The sequence below is a fragment of the Balaenoptera physalus genome, assembly GCF_965194825.1.
Source record: "Balaenoptera physalus genome assembly, chromosome: 19".
In the NCBI taxonomy this organism is placed as follows: Eukaryota; Metazoa; Chordata; class Mammalia; order Artiodactyla; family Balaenopteridae; genus Balaenoptera; species Balaenoptera physalus.
In genome coordinates, this window is record NC_138900.1 from 1,609,076 (window position 1) to 1,626,888 (window position 17,813).

The 17,813-nt window shown below is 46.2% G+C and overlaps 1 protein-coding gene and 1 long non-coding RNA gene across 7 annotated transcripts; one reads left to right on the plus strand and one right to left on the minus strand.

Moving 5' to 3' along the window:
- Nucleotides 1-97: 97 nt before the first annotated feature.
- Nucleotides 98-2,745, minus strand: LOC309648331. Its single transcript, XR_014256589.1, has 4 exons — nt 2,412-2,745; nt 1,695-1,781; nt 1,300-1,469; nt 98-234 (listed from the first exon to the last, which is right to left on the minus strand). It is a non-coding gene; the product is annotated as an uncharacterized lncRNA (long non-coding RNA).
- A 65-nt stretch (nt 2,746-2,810) lies between these two features.
- Nucleotides 2,811-10,895, plus strand: LOC309648158 (uncharacterized protein). 6 transcript variants are annotated; one of them, XM_082436471.1, is made up of 5 exons: nt 2,811-2,952; nt 4,792-4,833; nt 5,098-5,325; nt 6,892-7,027; nt 8,552-10,895. In XM_082436471.1, the coding sequence occupies exons 1-5, from the start codon at nt 2,896-2,898 to the stop codon at nt 10,000-10,002; spliced, it is 1,914 nt and encodes a 637-aa protein (XP_082292597.1). In that variant the 5' UTR covers nt 2,811-2,895; the 3' UTR covers nt 10,003-10,895. The 6 variants fall into 6 exon arrangements, with proteins under 6 accessions (XP_082292597.1, XP_082292598.1, XP_082292599.1 ...); XM_082436472.1 differs by having other exon boundaries at nt 2,812-2,952; nt 5,203-5,325; XM_082436476.1 differs by lacking the exon at nt 5,098-5,325 and adding an exon at nt 5,894-6,011 and having other exon boundaries at nt 2,866-2,952.
- Nucleotides 10,896-17,813: the final 6,918 nt, after the last annotated feature.

The window sequence follows — 17,813 nt, forward strand, 5'->3', positions numbered from 1 at the left end:
TGGGAACAGCTCCATATAATCTGGGACTGAGTTCAAGACCCTAGGCCTTGGTGAAACCACAGGGACTTCAGACCCAAGGAAGGGAGAAGGATGGGTGAACAATCTCAGGCCACCAGCATTCTTCATATGGGAGTGGCAGAACCATCAGGGTGATAACTGGGGTGGTTGAAGGTCTGGCACATCCTCCATTCACCTGTACAGGTCCATAAGCATTTCTGCAAATGCCATGGGAACCTGTGGGAAGAGGGAGGTCCTGAGAAATGGGCAACCACGTTAGGAGTCTACAGACTGGGCTAGACTATCACCTCTGGCCTGCCCTGGCGCAAAATGGTCTCAGCCTGATGGTCTATGCTGTTTCTCTGACCTCAGTGTCACTATTATCAGCTGTGTGACTCTGCTTAAAGACTGAACCTCCCTGAGCCTCAATTCCTTCACTGTAAAATAGGGATAACAATGGTTTCTACCTCATAAGGATGATAGTAGTATTAAACATAAGAGGACACACTACCTGTCAGCTGTAACTATACATAAGATCCACAATTTTTCATGTTTTCAGTGCAAATGAAGGGACTGGGTTTTTCAAAATGTGGGTTTGCATTGTTTCTGCTTTTTTTTTTAAATTAGTTTTTATTGGAGTATAGTTGCTTTACAGTGTTGTGTTAGTTTCTGCTGTACAGCAAAGTGAATCAGTTATACATATACATATATCCCATCTTTAGATTTCCTTCCCGTTTAGGTCACCACAGAGCACTGAGTAGAGTTCCCTGTGCTATACAGTAGGTTCTCATTAGTTATCTATTTTATACATAGTATCAGTAGTGTGTATATGTCAATCACAATCTCCCAACTCATCCCACTCCTCCTGTTTCTTTTTAAGGTTTTCAGAAAATGGAATATATAACATTCCACTAAATTTGCTAACACCTAAAGTATTACCAATACTACAGGTAAATTAAATTTCAAGCAATTTTTTATAAAGTGTTCCTATATTTAATTTATTGAATGTCTTCATTTCTAACTGCCCCTCTACGTGTACATATTTAGAAGGATACTGGTTAACAGATGTTTTGATCAGTAAGTATGTTTCATACATTTTGAATTTAATGAGTTGTAGGGAGAGTCTGAACAGGCAGGTCAGGTACTTTTCCTTTTTGCAAACAAGCCTGTTTCCTGTTTGCAAAGGATCCCCTCAAGTGCACTGCAGGAGTCCCTTGACTATAGTGCTCATTCCTCTTGCCCTGAGGGGTAGAAGAGGTGGGTCAGCAGTGTGCTTGTCTGGAACCAATCTGCTCCACAAACCTGGCTATTTCTTTGTCCCACAGGGATTCTCCTCTAGGAGCAGAGCTGACCTGCAGGGCTCAGTCTACACGACCTTACACCTTCATCTCCATCCAGGCCGGCAATTCATCACATCCAGGTATCCTTTTCTACAGACACAGGCCAGAGTAGCTCCTATGCCAGATATGCTCCTTTATGGAGAGAACATCAGGGAGGATGAAACCCCTAATGCCCCAAACTCAAAGTCTCAGCCCTCCTGACACTCACTACAGGGCCCATCAGAAATAACAACCTTAAAAATCTCCCTCCTCAATCTGATCCCCAGGCCATGCCCCGGTTCAGTCCACACCCTCCACTCTTTTGACGGCTTCAGTCCAGCCCCCTTCCCCCGCAACCAGACCTTCATGTCCACATACCTACGTGCCGTCTCCACCTTGAGGTATCTTAGGGTCACACATCCAAAATTTAACTCATTATCTTCTGAAACCTGCTCCTTGTGGTTGCTTCCCCCCAAAACCGCAAAAACAAAACAAAAACAAACAAAACCTTGAGATGGTCCTTCGCTCCCTACTTCTGCTCACAGCTATACATGGCACGTCAGAAAGTCCTGTAGGCTCTATCAATGAATCTACGCAGAATCTCATCCCATCTCCCATGTCGCGCTACCTTCCTGGCCCAGCCTCTACCATAATTCTCCTGGGGTCTATCGCGGTGGTCTCCTCAGCAGTCTCCCTGCCTCTATTCGCATCCCGTTCTCCCAATTTTTAACTTCTAACTCTGGACACGGTTCTCCCATCCCCAATCCCTTCACAACCTTCCATGGATTCCACCTGCTCAGGTTGCCGTTTCAGGTGAGACACTTCGTCCCCCTCTGTCCACGACAAAAGCGACCCCAGGTTTCCCCAATGCTGCCGACTCTGTAGCACCTGCAAGCCGTGCACCGTCGGCCCCCGAGGGAACTCTCTCCCTCACCCCAGTCCACGGGCTGAAAGGGGACCCCCCTCCCAAGGCCGCCCTCTGTTCTGGACTCTGGGGCTGACCGGCAGGGAACCGAGCGGGCGCCCCTCCGTCCGTATTTAGGACTCGGAGGCGGGAGTCGGGCCGGGTTGGGGCCCGGGAGACGCAGCACCCACCTAAGCCGGCCTCATCGGCGCAGCTTCGGTCACCGGGGTCACCGGCCGGTGGAAAGAACGGAGCCGGAAGAGCTGGCGGGCGGGGCGGGAACGAGGGCACCGCCGTCAACTACGGGCTCAGGGGGCCTCACAGCCGCCTCTGGGCACCGGGGCCAACGCCTCTCCTCGCCTGTTCCATTCTCTTCGGTCCCGACTCAGGACTCAATGCCCTGAAAAAGGTGAAAAAACACGAAAACCGGCCACCACATAAAGCCTATGGAAGTCCCGCCCCTGAATGCGTGCAGACGAAAACGTTCGCCTGCTGAGCCTTCATTAGCTCGGTGACCGGCGGCGGCGGCGGCAGTAACTGGGCCAATGAAAGCTTAGAGGAGGGACGGATGGTTGCGTGCGCATCATCTGGGGCGGGACTTCCGGAGTTCCTTCCTGTCGTTTGGGGGCTCTCTGGACGTTTAGGAGTTCCGGGCTTAAACGTCGCTTGGCGGGCATGGAGGTGATCGAGTGTAAAAGCAGGCGGAGAGGCTCAGGGATGAGCCCGGCTCAGGTGGGTGATGCGTCTCCCAGGGCCCCACCCGGTGGTGCGCCCGTTCAATTCCCTGCTGGTCAGCCCCAGAGTCCAGAACAGACGGCGGCCTTGGGAGGGGTCCCCTTTAAGCACGTAGACTGGGGTGAGGGAGAGAGTTCCCTCGGGGGGCCCCCGGTGCACGGCTTGCAGGTGCTACGGAGTCGGCAGCATTGGGGAAGCCTGGAGTCACTTGTGTCGTGCACAGAGGGGGAGTTGTTGTCTCACCTGAAACGGCAACCTGAGCAGGGGGAATCCATGGAAGGTTGTGAAGGGATTGGGGATGGGAAAACCGTGTCCAGAGTTAGAAGTTAAAAATTGGGAGAACGGGATGCGAATGGAGGCAGGGAGACTGCTGAGGAGACCACCGCGATGGACCCCAGGAGAATTATAGCAGGGGCTGGGCCAGGAAGGTAGCGCGACATGGGAGATGGGATGAGATTCTGGAGAAATCTCAAACTTGGAGTAAACGGGATTTCCTGCTGCACAAAATACGGTTGTAAGCAAAAGTAGGGAATGAAGCACTATCCAAGTTTTTTTGCCTGAACATCTGAAAGTGGGGAGATGAGGAAGTCAGCGCGAGGAGCAGGTTCCAGGGGGAAGACCATGAGTTGTATTTGGACATGTTGATCCTGACATGTATGAAGATGGAGATGTCACCAAATGGAGGTACCATATGTGGAGGTGAACATAAAGGCTGGAAGCAGAGGAAGGGGGCATGGTTGGAAATATCAAAGGCATGGAGGGTGTGGATTGGACCAGGGCATGGCCTGGGGATCAGATTGAGGAGGGAGTCTTAAGATTGTTACTTGAGATGGGCCCTGTGGTGAGGGAGGGGAGGGCTGAGAGTTGGAAGGCAGGGCATGAGGGCTGGTGCTGGCATCCCTGATGCTCCCTCCAGAAAAGAGCAGACCTGACATAGGAGGGAATCTGGGCTATGTCTGTAGAAAGGGGAGCCTGGATGGAGTAAGGAGCTTTCCTTCTGTAGAGCCTGCAGTGTATGCTGGTGTGGATTCTCCACTTGCAGGCTCTGCCAACCCTCAGGGCCACTCAGCCAGGCTGGTGCAGCCAGTGGGTCCTAGACAAGGACACTGCCAACTCACCTCCACCTCTCAGGGCAAGAGGGATGATCCACTGCTTCAGTCAAGGGTTCCCAACAAGCTCCCTTTTGAGGATTATTTAGTGATAGGCCTGGTGCTGAATGGACTAATAGCCGACCTGCCTGCTCAGCCCCTCCCCATGACTCATTAACTTAAGAATGTATGAAAACTAATTTAAACACTAATTAATCAATATTCCTCTAAATACATACACACAGGCAATTAGAAATGAGCCTGTTCACTTAGTTAAATTTATGCAAACACTTTGTAAATGGCTTGGCATTGATTTACCTCTCGGTATTTGCTTACAATGCAAAGTTCTATATATGACATCCTCTGAAATCTTAAAAAGCACTAAAAATGAAGACCCTAAGTTTCAAAACTCTGCCACTTCACTTGCACTGAAAATATGTACAAAACTATTGATCCTATGTACAATCATAGCTGATACATGGTATGTTCTCCTTACATTAGATCCCTATGAGGTTGGGAGCATTCTTATCTTTATAAGCATTTTCTTTTCCCTGAGGCTCAGGGAGGCTTAGTCCTTCTCCGGTGTCACTCAGCTAGTAAGAGGCAGTACTGTTTTCTGAAGAACTGAACTTAGACTGTCAGGCTGAGATTCCGTTATACCAGGGCAGGGCAAGGCTGGGGTGGTGGTCCAGCTCAGCTGTAGGATCCTACAATGCTACCCATTTCTCATGGCTTCCTTCTTTCCCAGGATCCCATGGCAGTGGCAGAAATGGTTATGGACCCTGTACAGGTGAGTGGAGGGGTCCTACCTTTCACCCATCCCAATTATCACACTGAAGGCAGGAATATTGGGGGGGGGGATTTCCTGCAGCAATCCAGGTGAGTGTTGATGGTGTTACACAAGAATGCTAGTTGTTGAGATGGAGGATCGGTTGGTTTCTGGATGTATTTTGAACTAGAGCTCCCCATGTTTTATGTAATGGAGAGCGAGGGACTCAAGGAAGTGGGCTGATAGGAAGAATTGGGAATGACTTCAGGTTTCTGGGCTTGTTAGGAAGGATGGATGCCTCATCAACTAAAATGGGTGAAGTCAACTTTAGGAGGAATGTTCAGGTGGAATAAGAAGAGTCCGTTTTTGTCCATGCCACAAATGTTCCAGAGACTCCCAAGGGGAGGTGTTGAGTGGGCACCTTTACACAGAGGGCTGGAGTTCAGAGGACGGATTCAGGATGGAGACGGCCACAACATAGTGGCCGGTGTGTGGACTAGGATGAAGCTGAAGGTAAGTTTTAGGCGGCATCATTTCTAGTTTATGGTGGCGATGCCATTAGAGGACAAGGAGTGAGAATGAAGGGCCTTAGGACTAAGTCTGTGGGTTGGGTACGTGGCTGGTGGTGATGCACGTCACGAAGACAGATGAGGGAGCAGAGGTTCCTTGTCTGTGCGTGACAGCGGGATGTAGGCTTGAGAAAGTCTTCTGAGGCCAGAGCAGACATGAGATGGGTGTCGAGGGAGGAAATGGGGTCAGCTAGGAGAGTTGCTAGACTTAGGGCGCAGTGACAGTGTGGGTGGGGAGGTCGGTGTACCTGGGCTTCACGTGAGGAGAGAAGGTGCTGACTGCTTATGGGACAGTTCGTGCAACACGGAAGGGGGAGAGGGCTAAGGGGTCATGAGGTCTCACATAGGAAGGGTGGCTGGGGAGGAAGGAAAAAACAGGGCCAGGTGGTGAGACCGTCTAAGCAGGGCTTGGGGCAGGCCCTGGCCCCAGGGGACTTTGGTGTTCAGGGACAGGACTGGGCTGAGTTGAATGCTGGATGCATTTCCATTCACTGCCTGGATTCCGTGTGCAGAGTGCCCTGTAAGGAGGTGAAGGAAGTGCCTATGGTGTGGGCTGGGGCTGTCTGTGGAACTGTCACTGTGGAAGGGTTAGAGTCATGAGGAAGGTGCAGTCCAACGAGTGAGATGCAGGTAAGGAGGAGTGTGAATGGTTGGCCCTGGGCCCTGGCACTGGGCACTTGAGGACAGGGACAAGTCTGAGTTTGTCTGAGGGTCAACATCTGGGGGACCCCAGGGAAACTGTGGCAGGAGAGGGGTAGGGCCGTGCATGCAGGTCCACACCCTCGATGGTGGTTTTCTGCTCCCTCCCCCATGTGTTTTATGCTGTGTGCTGGACACAGTGATCAATGGTAATGAGGAGAGAGCAGGCACTGGTGCCACTGGGACCTGGTATATCTTTCATGGTGGGACGTCCAGGAGGAGGTTGAGCAGGGACGGATGTGTAGGGGGAGGGCTGAAGGTCCTGGAAAGGGAAGTGCATCAGTGATTGCACCCACAGGATTTTAACTTGTGGAGGCGAGTGAGTCGTGATACAGAGAGGCCAACGACATTGAAAGACAGTTTTATTACTTATATTTCCCGAGAGGAGGAGGTACACTATGTAACAGGGCCACCTGGAGAAGCACCAGATTCGGTCAGGAGGCGTGAGCACAAGCTAAGGGACACCAAAGGTCAGAGCCTTTATTAGACTTTTGAGGGAAATGCAGGGAGGATTGGATGAAAAGTTTATGGGTGACTAGTTTGTATAATTCTGTGTACCTGGGCTATGGGAACTGTCCCTAGCTGTCTGTTACCTGGCCCTGGGCTGCTTTAGGGCAGGGGAAATACTGACCTGGTGCGTGAGAGTTAGGTAAGGAGTTGGTTGAGAGTATGGGCTCTGGATTGCAAGGGAGATGTAAACAAATTTGGCCATTAGTTTAGCCCTGTAATTAATGGATGGCAAATAGATAAATACAGCATCCACAAAAATATAGTTAAAACAAGAAGCTGTTCATGAACCAAACTCTTCCAGTTTTGGCAGGACCGTGTGGTCTTTGAGGACGTGGCTGTGTATTTCTCCCAGGAGGAGTGGGGCCTCCTTGATGAAGCTCAGAGACACTTGTACCATGCTGTGATGACGGAGAACTTTGCACTTGTGACCTCCCTAGGTAAGGTCCACACGCTCACCCAGTGCCCTGGGCTGTGCTCTGTTCTTTCCCTTTTCCCAGGGGGAAGCTCTGTACTCCCCACACTGAGACCACGGGTGCTGCTTCCTTTCCTGGTTTCCTGGCATATGTGTTGTTGGTGCCGGGGCTGGACTGTGTGTACAGTGTCATTTTTCTCCCCAGGGAGCCCCATCCCTTCTACTCCGAGTCCTTCCAAGATAGGGCTCAGGAGTCAGAAATGTAGATTTTGTCTGAGACCCCTTCGGACCTGGCCTGTTCTTGGTTGGGTCCTCAGTCTAGATGCTTGGACTCTTGTTGCGCCAGGCCTTACCCCTTCCTCTTGCTGACATTTCTTAGGGCCTCCTGTGCCAGGAATTTTAGCACCAACCTAGTTACTAATTTGGGGAACCACTGATTGTTACTAGTCTCCCCTGTGAAGTTCTTATAATTTTAGAGTGCCGGAAGCCCTGTGTCGGATCTCTGTCTACGTGTGCTGGCCCCTTCTTTTTCTGTCTTTCACGTAGGACTAACCTCTTTCAGGTGCCATACTAATGCTCACCTGGAGCAATGGAGAGGACTCTGGGTACCTTCTAGGTTGGCCATTACTACATCAATGGCAGGAGACACTCAGAAGTACCCGGGCTTGGTGTGAGGTCCTGGGAAAGGGTGTGATGTCAGAGCTGGAAACCTGTCCTGTGTTCACCATTGATTGATGCTCGGACCAGTGCCACACCTCATTTCTTCCTTTTCATTTCTTCTGTCACACTCCAACCACACTTTTGTGACTCTCACATGTGACTTGTCACATGTTCTGTTTCATTGCTCCCTTTGCAGTGTTCAACATTTGACCTGTGTGTAAGATGTCGTGACGTCTGCATGTATCCTTAAATAGTCCTTGAACTTTAGCATTTCTTTTGTATCAAGTATTTCTAGGTCTGGGCACAGCCTTTGACACAGTGCTCACCTGTCACCAGTAGCCTTGGCCATGTTGACTTGGAGGCCTACCTCTCCTCCCTGCTCTGGTGTGACTGTTTGTGTCCCCACCACGTTCCATATGTTGAAAACCTCATGCCTAAGGTGACAGTATTAGGAGATGGGGCCTTTGGGGTGATTAGGACATGAGGGCAGAGCCCTCATGAATGAGATTTGTGCCCTTATAAAAGGGACCCCACAGAGCTTCCTAGCTCCTTCCACCATGTGAGGACACTATGAGAAGTCTGCGACCCAGGAGAGTGCAGACTGATCTATGGGTTCCAGTCTCCAGAAGTGTGAGAAATAAATTTCTGTTCTTTATAAGCCAGCCAGTCTGTGGTATTTTGTCATAGCATCCCAAATGGACTGAGACAGTAACTCTTCCTTCAGTCCTTGCCTATTGTCAGGGCTCTCGCATCATGGGAGCTACGCAGGTCCATCTCTGCACAGCAGACCTTCCTCTCTGTGGCTCTAGTCTTCGGTGTGTGATTTCTGATGGGGCTGCCCCTCCTACCAAAATCATCATGCACTTCACCAGCATTTCTCGGCTTACAGGTTGTCAGCATGGAGCCCAGGATGAGGAGGCACCTTCTGAGCAAGATGTTTCTGTAGGAGTGTCACTGGTCAGGACTCCAAAGCCAGATCCATCCTCCAGGAAGGCCCAGCCCTGTGAGATATATGGCCCACTCTTGAAAGACTTTTTGCAGCTGCTTGAGCATGACGGAATGTTCTCTGATCCAGGACTATACTTTGGTGGGGCAAACGTTTTCCAGCAGCAGAAGGAGCAGATTAGAGACAACCTTTCCAGAAGGGGTGAGGGGCAGCCTTCATTTCTGACCAACAGCAGCGTTCACATGGCAGAGAGGACCTTGACATGCAACAGAGACAGAAAGGACTTCCCAGGCAGCACAGGCCTTCTGCAGCAGCCGGCCCCTCACAGTGTGGGGAAGCCACACAGGGACACTGAGTGCAGGGAAGCCTGTGGTAGTGGACAGAGTGATTACAGGTGCACTCAGTGTGGGAAAGCCTTTAGCCGAGAAAAGATGCTTGTTGAGCACCAGAAAATCCACACTGGAGTAAGGCTTTATGAGTGCAGCAAATGCAGGGAATTCTTCAAGTACAATGCTAACTTCATAAAACATCAGAGAATTCACAGTGGAGAAAGCCCTTATGAGTGCAGAGAATGTGGAAAATTCTTTAGATACAACTACAGACTGGTAAGACATGAGAGAATTCACACCGGAGAAAGGCCTTATGAGTGCAGTGAATGTGGGAAATCTTTCATGTACAGCTCCACATTCATTAGACATCAGAGAGGTCACATTGTAGGAAGGCCTTATAAGTGCAGTGAATGTGGGAAATTCTTTCAGTATAACTCCACACTCATTAAACATCAGAGAGTTCACACTGGAGAAAGGCCTTATAAGTGCAGTGAATGTGGAAAATTCTTTAGGTACAACTCTGCATTCATTAAACATCAGAGAGTTCACAGTGGAGAAAGGCCTTATGGGTGCAGTGAATGTGGGAAATTCTTTAGGTACACCTCCACACTCACTAGACATCAAAGAATTCATACTGTAGAAAGGCCTTATGAGTGCAGTGAATGTGGGGAATTCTTTAAGTACAAGTCCAAGCTTATTAAACATTGGCAAAATCACACTGGAGAAAGGTCTTACGAGTGCAGTGAATGTGGAAAAGGCTTCAGGTACCACTGCAGACTCATTAGACATAAGAGAGTTCACAGTGGAGAGAGGCCTTATGAGTGCAGTGAATGTGGGAAAGCCTTTAGCCATAAGAATGTACTTCTTCAGCATCAGAAAACCCATACTGGAGAAAGGCCTTATGAGTGCAGAAAATGTCAGAAGGCCTTCATTAGGAAGTCCTACCTCATACATCACCAGAAAATCCACAGTGAAAACGATATGAGTGCCCTTAATGTGGCGAACTCTTTAGATACAACTCCAACCTCACTGAGCAGAGAATTCACAGTGGTAAAAACCTTATGAGTTAAGAGAATATGGTAAATTCTTTAGGTACTACTCCAAACTCCTTACACTGGAGGAGCATCTTATGAGTTGATGTTGGAGTGGGCCTTATGAGTACAGAAAATATGGGAAATTGGTACAGCTCCCCACTCATTAGACATCAAGAGTTCACACTGGAGGAAGGCCTTCTGAGTGCAGTGAATGTGGATAAGTCTTTAGGTGAAACGTCAGGCCCATTGCACATCACAGATTTCACAATGTAGAAAGACCTTGTAAGTACAGTGAATATGGGCATATGTTCAGCCAAAACTTCCACCTCATTCAGCACCAAAAATTTCACAACAGAGGGAGTGTTGCAAATGGGGAAAGACTTCAGCAAAATATCTGCTCTAATCTATCCTTAACAGTATCCTCATATAGTATTTTTTTTTTTACATTTTACATTTTTGATTGTAGCAAAATACATGTAACAGTTTACCCTCTACCTTTTTAATTGTACAGTTTAGTGTGTTTAAAAATTCAAGTATTTGTGCAACTAATCTCCAGAATTCTTTTCATCTTGCAAAAATGAAACTGTATACCCATTAAACAACATCTCTTCCTATGCCCTCTCTATCGGACCTGTCTCTATGAATTTGATTACTCTGGATACTTTATATAAGTGTAATCATACATTTTTCATCTCTTTGTAACTGGCTTATTTAGCTTAGCATAACTTCCCCGTGTTGAAGCATTTGTGAGCACTTCTTTCTGTTTTGAGAAGGAATCAGAATTGACCCACCCAAGACATGGGGAAGGGTGCTGATGGAGTCAATACTACCTTGCCAGATACGATTTTTGTAGAGGAAGAGATTTAGATTTTATTAACACCTTTATTGTGGTACTGACATACAATAAACGGCATTTATTAAAAATGTAAGATGTATTTTCACACGTGTGTGTAATGGGACCATCACCAAAGTCATGATAATGAACATGTCTGTCATAGAGTTTCCATTGGCCCCTTTATATTCTCTCAGCCCTAGCCAACCTGCCATCTCTAGGGAGACATTATAGTTTTTTTTCGTTGTTTTTTTTCTTTTTTGGCTGTGCCACGCATCTTGCGGGATCTTGTTCCCTGACCAGGGATTGAACCCGGGCCCTCAGCAGGGAAAGTGCGGAGTCCTAACCCCTGGACCGCCAGGGAATTCCCAATATAGTTTTTATTTTCTAGAATTTTATATAAATGGAATCCTATAGCTACTCTTGTATGGCTGCTTTCACTAAGTGTATATATTTTTAGTGTTATCCCTTTTGTGTGTGCAAAAGCATGGCATCATATAAGAATAAACAAGGCTCTGTTATGTAGTAAAGCTGTGTGTTCTGACAGGCACTTTGAGAAAAAGTTGTTTAAAGTGGGAAAGTGAAGTCTAAGTAAATTTAAATTCAGTTTCATAGGAAATTAATATCTTAAAAAATTTTGAACCATCTGCCTCATAAACAAGCTTCCACTGAGGTGGATGGAGTTAGAGTCTGTCATACAGAGTGAAGTAAGTCAGAAAGAGAAAAATAAATACAGTATGCTAACACATATATACGGAATCTAAGGAAAAAAAAAAAAAAGGCCATGAAGAACCTAGTGGCAAGACAGGAATAAAGACACAGACCTACTAGAGAATGGACTTGAGGATATGGGGAGGGGGTGGGGTGAGATGTGACAGGGTAAGAGAGTGTCATGGACATATATACACTACCAAATGTAAAATAGATAACTAGTGGGAAGCAGCCGCATAGCACAGGCAGATCAGCTCGGTGCTTTGTGACCACCTAGAGGGATGGGATGGGGAGGGTGGGAGGGAGATGCAAGAGGGAAGAGAAATGGGAACATATTGTATATGTATAACTGATTCACTTTGTTATAAAGCAGACGCTAACACACCATTGTAAGGCAATTACACTTCAATAAAGATGTTTAAAAAAAAATTTTTTTTGAACCATCTGCCTCGTAAACAAGCTTCCACTGACACATCTTTCTAGATTTTTCTTATTTGACTTCTTTTTTCTTGTGTCTTTCAGCTATGTCTTTGTGTCATAAAAGTTCTTAGCGCATTTTTTAATCATTAATCATTTTGTTGTGGTAAAATACACATAAAATTTATCATCTACCATCTTTAAATGTTCAGTGATGTATCTCGGCAGGAGATGGCATGTGATAATTCGCTGTCCTTTAGAGCTAGGCTTCAAATTTTGAAAGAAATCTTAGAGAGTAATAAATATTTCAATAAAAGTGTTGTTTGCTAGGTTGGAACGCAATCACTGATTATCAAGGCAGGAAAGATACCCGTCTCCAATTCTCCCTCATGCCCTGTCTGGGGTCTTTTCTTGCATATTGAATGTCATGAAACAGCCTCTAAAATTTCAGTCTATTTGACAGTCAACAAGACAGCTGACAGCTATGTGTGGACATAGAGTGTCATGATATAGTGTGTCTGTTTCGGTGTGTAGATTTGGGAACTTGCTGTAGTTCACAGAGTCTGAAATTACAGGTCCCTAATCTTTGTGGGCTTTTCCAAGACTGCTCTCCAAATCTGGGTGCGATTTAAGAGTAAGCAAGCCCTGTCCCATGGTTGGAACAGGGAACTCCTTTTCCCAGTATCCCTGAGGGTGCCTCTTGGCTTTTAATAGGCCAGGTAGGAAGTATCTCATTCTGTGAGAGATAGTAGGTGGTGTTAGCAGCGGAAACTACATTACCCAGAAGTCTCTTCGGTGCGCGGTCGCCGCTGCACAGCCTTGTGGGTAGAGTAGTTTCCACTACGGGCGTTACCTGTACTTTCTCAAGGTTGGTAGTTCCAGATTGTGGCTAAAGGCCAAGCGAGGGAGTGAAGGGCTCTGGGAAATGAGGTTCTTAGGCTGTAAACCCGGCAGGGCGTCTCTGCCTCTTTAAGGCGTTATACCCAGATTTCCTTGGAGTGTAGTCTACGGCAAGTCACAGAAATGTTTAGAGACATTATTTCAGACTGCATGAATCGCAGCAAATTTCCAAAGACTGCACATAGAAAGGGATCCACCATACCATAATGTTACTTCTCGTCCTCTCATAGCTGTCGGCTATCTTGTTGCTTGTCAAAAACCCGTACACTCTCGCTTTTCATGAGTTTCAGTAGCTTCTCTCAAGCGCAATATAAAAAGCCCCCAGACAGGGCTTAGGATGGTGAACTCGGAGAAGGGATGTCTGGAGGCACTAGAAAGGGTGACGATGTGCCCCTGATTCCCACAGAAAACATCCTTCCTGCCTGAATAGTCAGTGATGGTGTTTCAAAGCATTGCTATTTAAGATAATATTACTTCATGTCTGAGATATACACCATTTTGGGACTTCCCTGGCAGTCCAGTGGTTAAGATTCCGCGCTCCCAATGCAGGGGGCATGCGTTCGATCCCTGGTCGGGGAACTAAGATCTTGCATGCTGCACAGCAGGGCCTAAATAAATAAATAAATAAATTAATTAACTCTGAGATTACTCCATTTCTTTTAAGAAATGTGAAACCTCTCTAAAAGAAGAGGGACTTATCACATGCCATCTTCTACCAGGACAGCATATGCCTCTCTGAGAATTTGACCACGTGTGCAAAGGGGCCATCTTATTCCTGACATAAAGGTTTGGGATTCTATGATCTCATTTCCTTGCTGGAAAATGGTTTGTCATTTCACCTGTAATTGCAGCAACAGTATACACAGGGAGTTGAGATTATCTCTGGGAAAACACTTGTTAAATGGATATTACTAAATGTTATTAATAATAATTTTATAGGTTTTCAAGGAAAGTGGCAGAAATGGTTCTAGAGAAATTTATCTGTGACAGTGGAGGAAAAAAAGGTAAGAAATCAATGAAGTCTGAAAAAGAGTCACTGAGTCTGAGAAGTCAGAGAATGAAGCTGAGACTTCAAGGCTTGCTGAAACCTTAGCCACACTCAGAGTTTGGTTCCAAAATGTGATTATTTTTTTAAATACTTGAAAACATGATGCATTAACAGCTTGGAGGGAGAGGTAAAGACAATATTTAAAAGGAGTTGCCAGAGAGGTAAAAATGAATAAAGAAGTTGTGCTGTTGTGTATTTACTGATCTACAACTGTTCAATGAGCACTAACAAGGATTCAGGTCCAAGAGTAGGTGCATGATAGACATCAGGAATAGGATTGCCAGCTGTTCTGCATATAGAGCATACATCCTGTATCCTGTATTGATACTGTCAGAACGCCCTAAATATCCTGTACTTAGCTTTTTACAATACATTACAAAAACTCAGCAGTTAGAGCTATTTTTCTCTCACTGTAATTGGCAGTTAAATCACTTAGTGGCAACATTAGCTCATAAACATAGCCCCAGAAATAACCTCCTGGACAATGCCTTCTGGTCTCTCCTTAGGGTCTGGCTAAGGAAGAACAACAGAGGGGACTAATAATTAAAGTGTTTATTTTTCATAACAGGAAGGCAAAGACTGTTCTTTAGCCCAATTCCAAAATCTTGAACAAGAAAACATGGTTTTTTAGAGATAACGTCAGATAACCTGTGAAAGCCAGCCAGTCAGCAACAGCCTCATCCCAGTAAACTGAAGCTTCCGAAAATTCACAAATTGATAGTCCCAACCTTCTAGAATTCAGCCTATCAGTGTTCAGGCCCCAGTCCTGAAAGACAGCCAATCAGTGACAGCCCCAGCCCCTAGGTAACAACCAATCAGTAAGTGCCTCACTATAGCAACCTTGCTTCTGAAAGTCCTAGTCAACAGTAGTGAGCAGAGTAACAAACCTGGAAGTCCATCAATCATTAAACATGCCCATTTCTGAAAGTCTGCCAATTCCTGAATGCCAGACTTCCCAAAAGCTCCTATGAGACCCGCTCTGGCTTTTTTTGAGGTGACTGCCTGACAACTAGAGCAGGCAGGCAAACAGAAATTTCCCCCTCCCTCTTTTTCTTTTTGTATCAGATACCAAGTTCAATTCACTGTCAGTTCACAAGTTTGAAAACCTTTCAACGGTTCAACCTCTTAGCAGTTATGAGTTTGGACTTGTAACAGACAAATTGACACACACGTGAGATTTCAAAGGCAATGTTTTCTCTTCTTGCTGAAATTGCTATTATCTATTTTTTGTATATACCGAATATAAAAATGCAAAATGCAAATATAAATTTTGTGATGAATTTTCTTAAGAGTGGATATTTATTAAATGTGGTAAAAGTCCTCTTTGAGGTCTCTGAATGATATACAATTGTTCATTCAATATTGAAAATGATGGACAGATATAAATCAACATTACTAAAGTTAAGCATGAGAGTTAAATGATTTCCTCAACTAGTATTAAAGCAAGTGAAAAAGTAATTGTTAAAAAAAAATAAAAAAGTAATTGTTATGAGAAATTCAGATTAAGAAGGGAAAATAGTAACAGGAGAAGTTGTAAGGAGCTTCCACACTGTATATCATCAGTCCTCCAGCTCACACTACTGTTGAGCCTGTGTCTCACTAATCAACGTTCAATGGACAAAAGGAACAAGATAAATTGGATGTATCCACTGTAGAAGCTATGTTACAACCTATTATGTTTACTGTGGAAGTCCCACTGAAACATGGTTTACGCTGTCACCGCAGACCCTAGCCTTCCACCAGGTGCAGTACCCACAGATGTCCACGTGCCTTGCTGCTCAAGGGCAACTTGAGTCCGTGACGACGTGGTAAATCAGCAGTAGGTCTAAACTCTGCTCTGTGTTGATTTTCTTGGCTTTTTGTTCTCAGTTTGACACCTGGATTTTGTTGATAGTTCCCTGTTGAGATACTTGGGTGAATCAGGCTATTCCTTTTCATACCTTTTTTGATGTCCTTTGAGTTACTGGTTGTTTTTGTTTTTCCTGTGCTGTCTAAAAATGTAGTTTCTCACGAGAAGTTGAATCACAGGGTAGAACACAGGCACTGCCCTATAAGCCTGTTGTTCAGGCCAGCCTCACAGACCAGTGGGTTTGCAGTTCTCATAGTACTGGAGGCTACATGGACAAACTTTCCTGAAGGTTACCAATAAACCAAATGAGGTCTCCTTCCATCTTAAAATTGTTGTATTGAGAGCTGGGCTATAAGCTAGAGAGAGCATTCTCTCTGGTATCCGCATGCCAGGGGAACACGGTGGGTCTGTCTGGTGAGGAGCCAACCATCAGGTTAGGGACCTGAGGTCCACAAGCATTCCATACCTACTGATTACTGCCTGCCCTCTGGGGTGGTCTAAGTCTAAATCTTCATATTCTTGTTACAATCCTAATTCTTGCGCCTGTGTTTCTTTTTTTTTTTCTTTATTTATTTGGCTGCGCCAGGTCTTACTTGCAGCATGCGTGATCTTTTTAGTTGCGGCATGCAAACTCTTAGTTGCAGCACCGGGATCAAAACCGGGTCCCCGGCATTGGGAGCGCGGAGTCTTTTAATAAATTTATTTATTTATTTATTTTTGGCTATGTTGGGTCTTCATTGTTGCATGCGGGCTTCCTCTAGTTGCGGCGAGCGGGGGCTACTCTTTGTTGCAGTGCATGGGCTTCTCATTGTGGTGGCTTCTCTTGTTGCAGAGCACGGGCTCTAGGCGCACAGGCTTCAGTAGTTGTGGCACGTGGGCTCAGTAGTTGTGGCTTGTGGGCTCTAGAGCTCAGGCTCAGTAGTTGTGGTGCACGGGCTTAGTTGCTCCGTGGCATGTGGGATCTTCCCGGGCCAGGGCTCAAACCCGTGTCACTTGCATTGGCAGGCAGATTCTTAACTACTGCACCACCAGGGAAGCCCGGGAGCACAGAGTCTTAGCCACTGGACCACCAGGGAAGTCCCTTGTGCCTGTGTTGCCGAATAGCGTAACTGTACCAAGGATGGTTTGAGCCTTCAATGGCCACTCTGGGGGTCACTTGATTTGAACAAAAGGGTTAATTTGTAAGACATCTTTGAAAATAAAGGAAATAAGAGTTCTCAGGCCCGAAGGATAGTATTTTTTCTTAGTATGCAGAGGACTCCAAATTAAATTCTGAAATAAAAGTTACATCACTAGAAGATTCTTTGGCCAAAACTAATGAGCAAGTCGACGAACTCAGCAGGAACAAAGGAGACTCATTCCCCTGTAAATCCACCCTCTCCTTGTCCTGCAGTAGCGTGCCACATCCAGCGCTCCCACCCCCTTATCCTTCTGATCTCTCTCCTTAGCACCTCTCCCCCTACTCTTTCCCTTGCTCAGACCCCCTACTGTAACCGAGCAAAAGCCAAACTGACATTGGGTGTTTGCAGCAAAGTAAGGGTTTGTTGCAGGGCACCAATCAAGGCAGTGAGAGACAAGTCTGACACCCACTGCAACTGGGTCTTTGAGTTGGGGGGTTTTAGAGGGGAGGAACAAAGAAGCTGGGGTTAATCGTCATCTTGTGACGTTTCTTATTCATAGTTTCAGGAATAAGGATGCCTATTGTTTACGAGTCTCTGGTCTGGTGGTCCATGACCTGGAAGTTCTGTTAGCTCATCTTGCCCTGGAGAAACACCCCTGTCTGTACATTAACGATGTTATCAACAACGGCAATTTTAGTCATCTGACTCTGGTTGATTAGTGTTCAGTTAGCACAGGATTAAGGTAGAAAGGGACAGGAAAGGGAACACAGTTTTGGATAGAGAGGTTAATCATAAACTCAGCAGGGGAACTCGGTTTTAGGGGGACTCAGTTTCATCACCTTTTCCCAACTCTCATAAAACCCCAAATGCCAGTTATCTCTAAAGATCCACTCCAGCCATGAGTCAGGCATGCAGAAAATTTTAGAATTTAAACCTTGTACCTGAGCTGAATTAAGAGGTATAA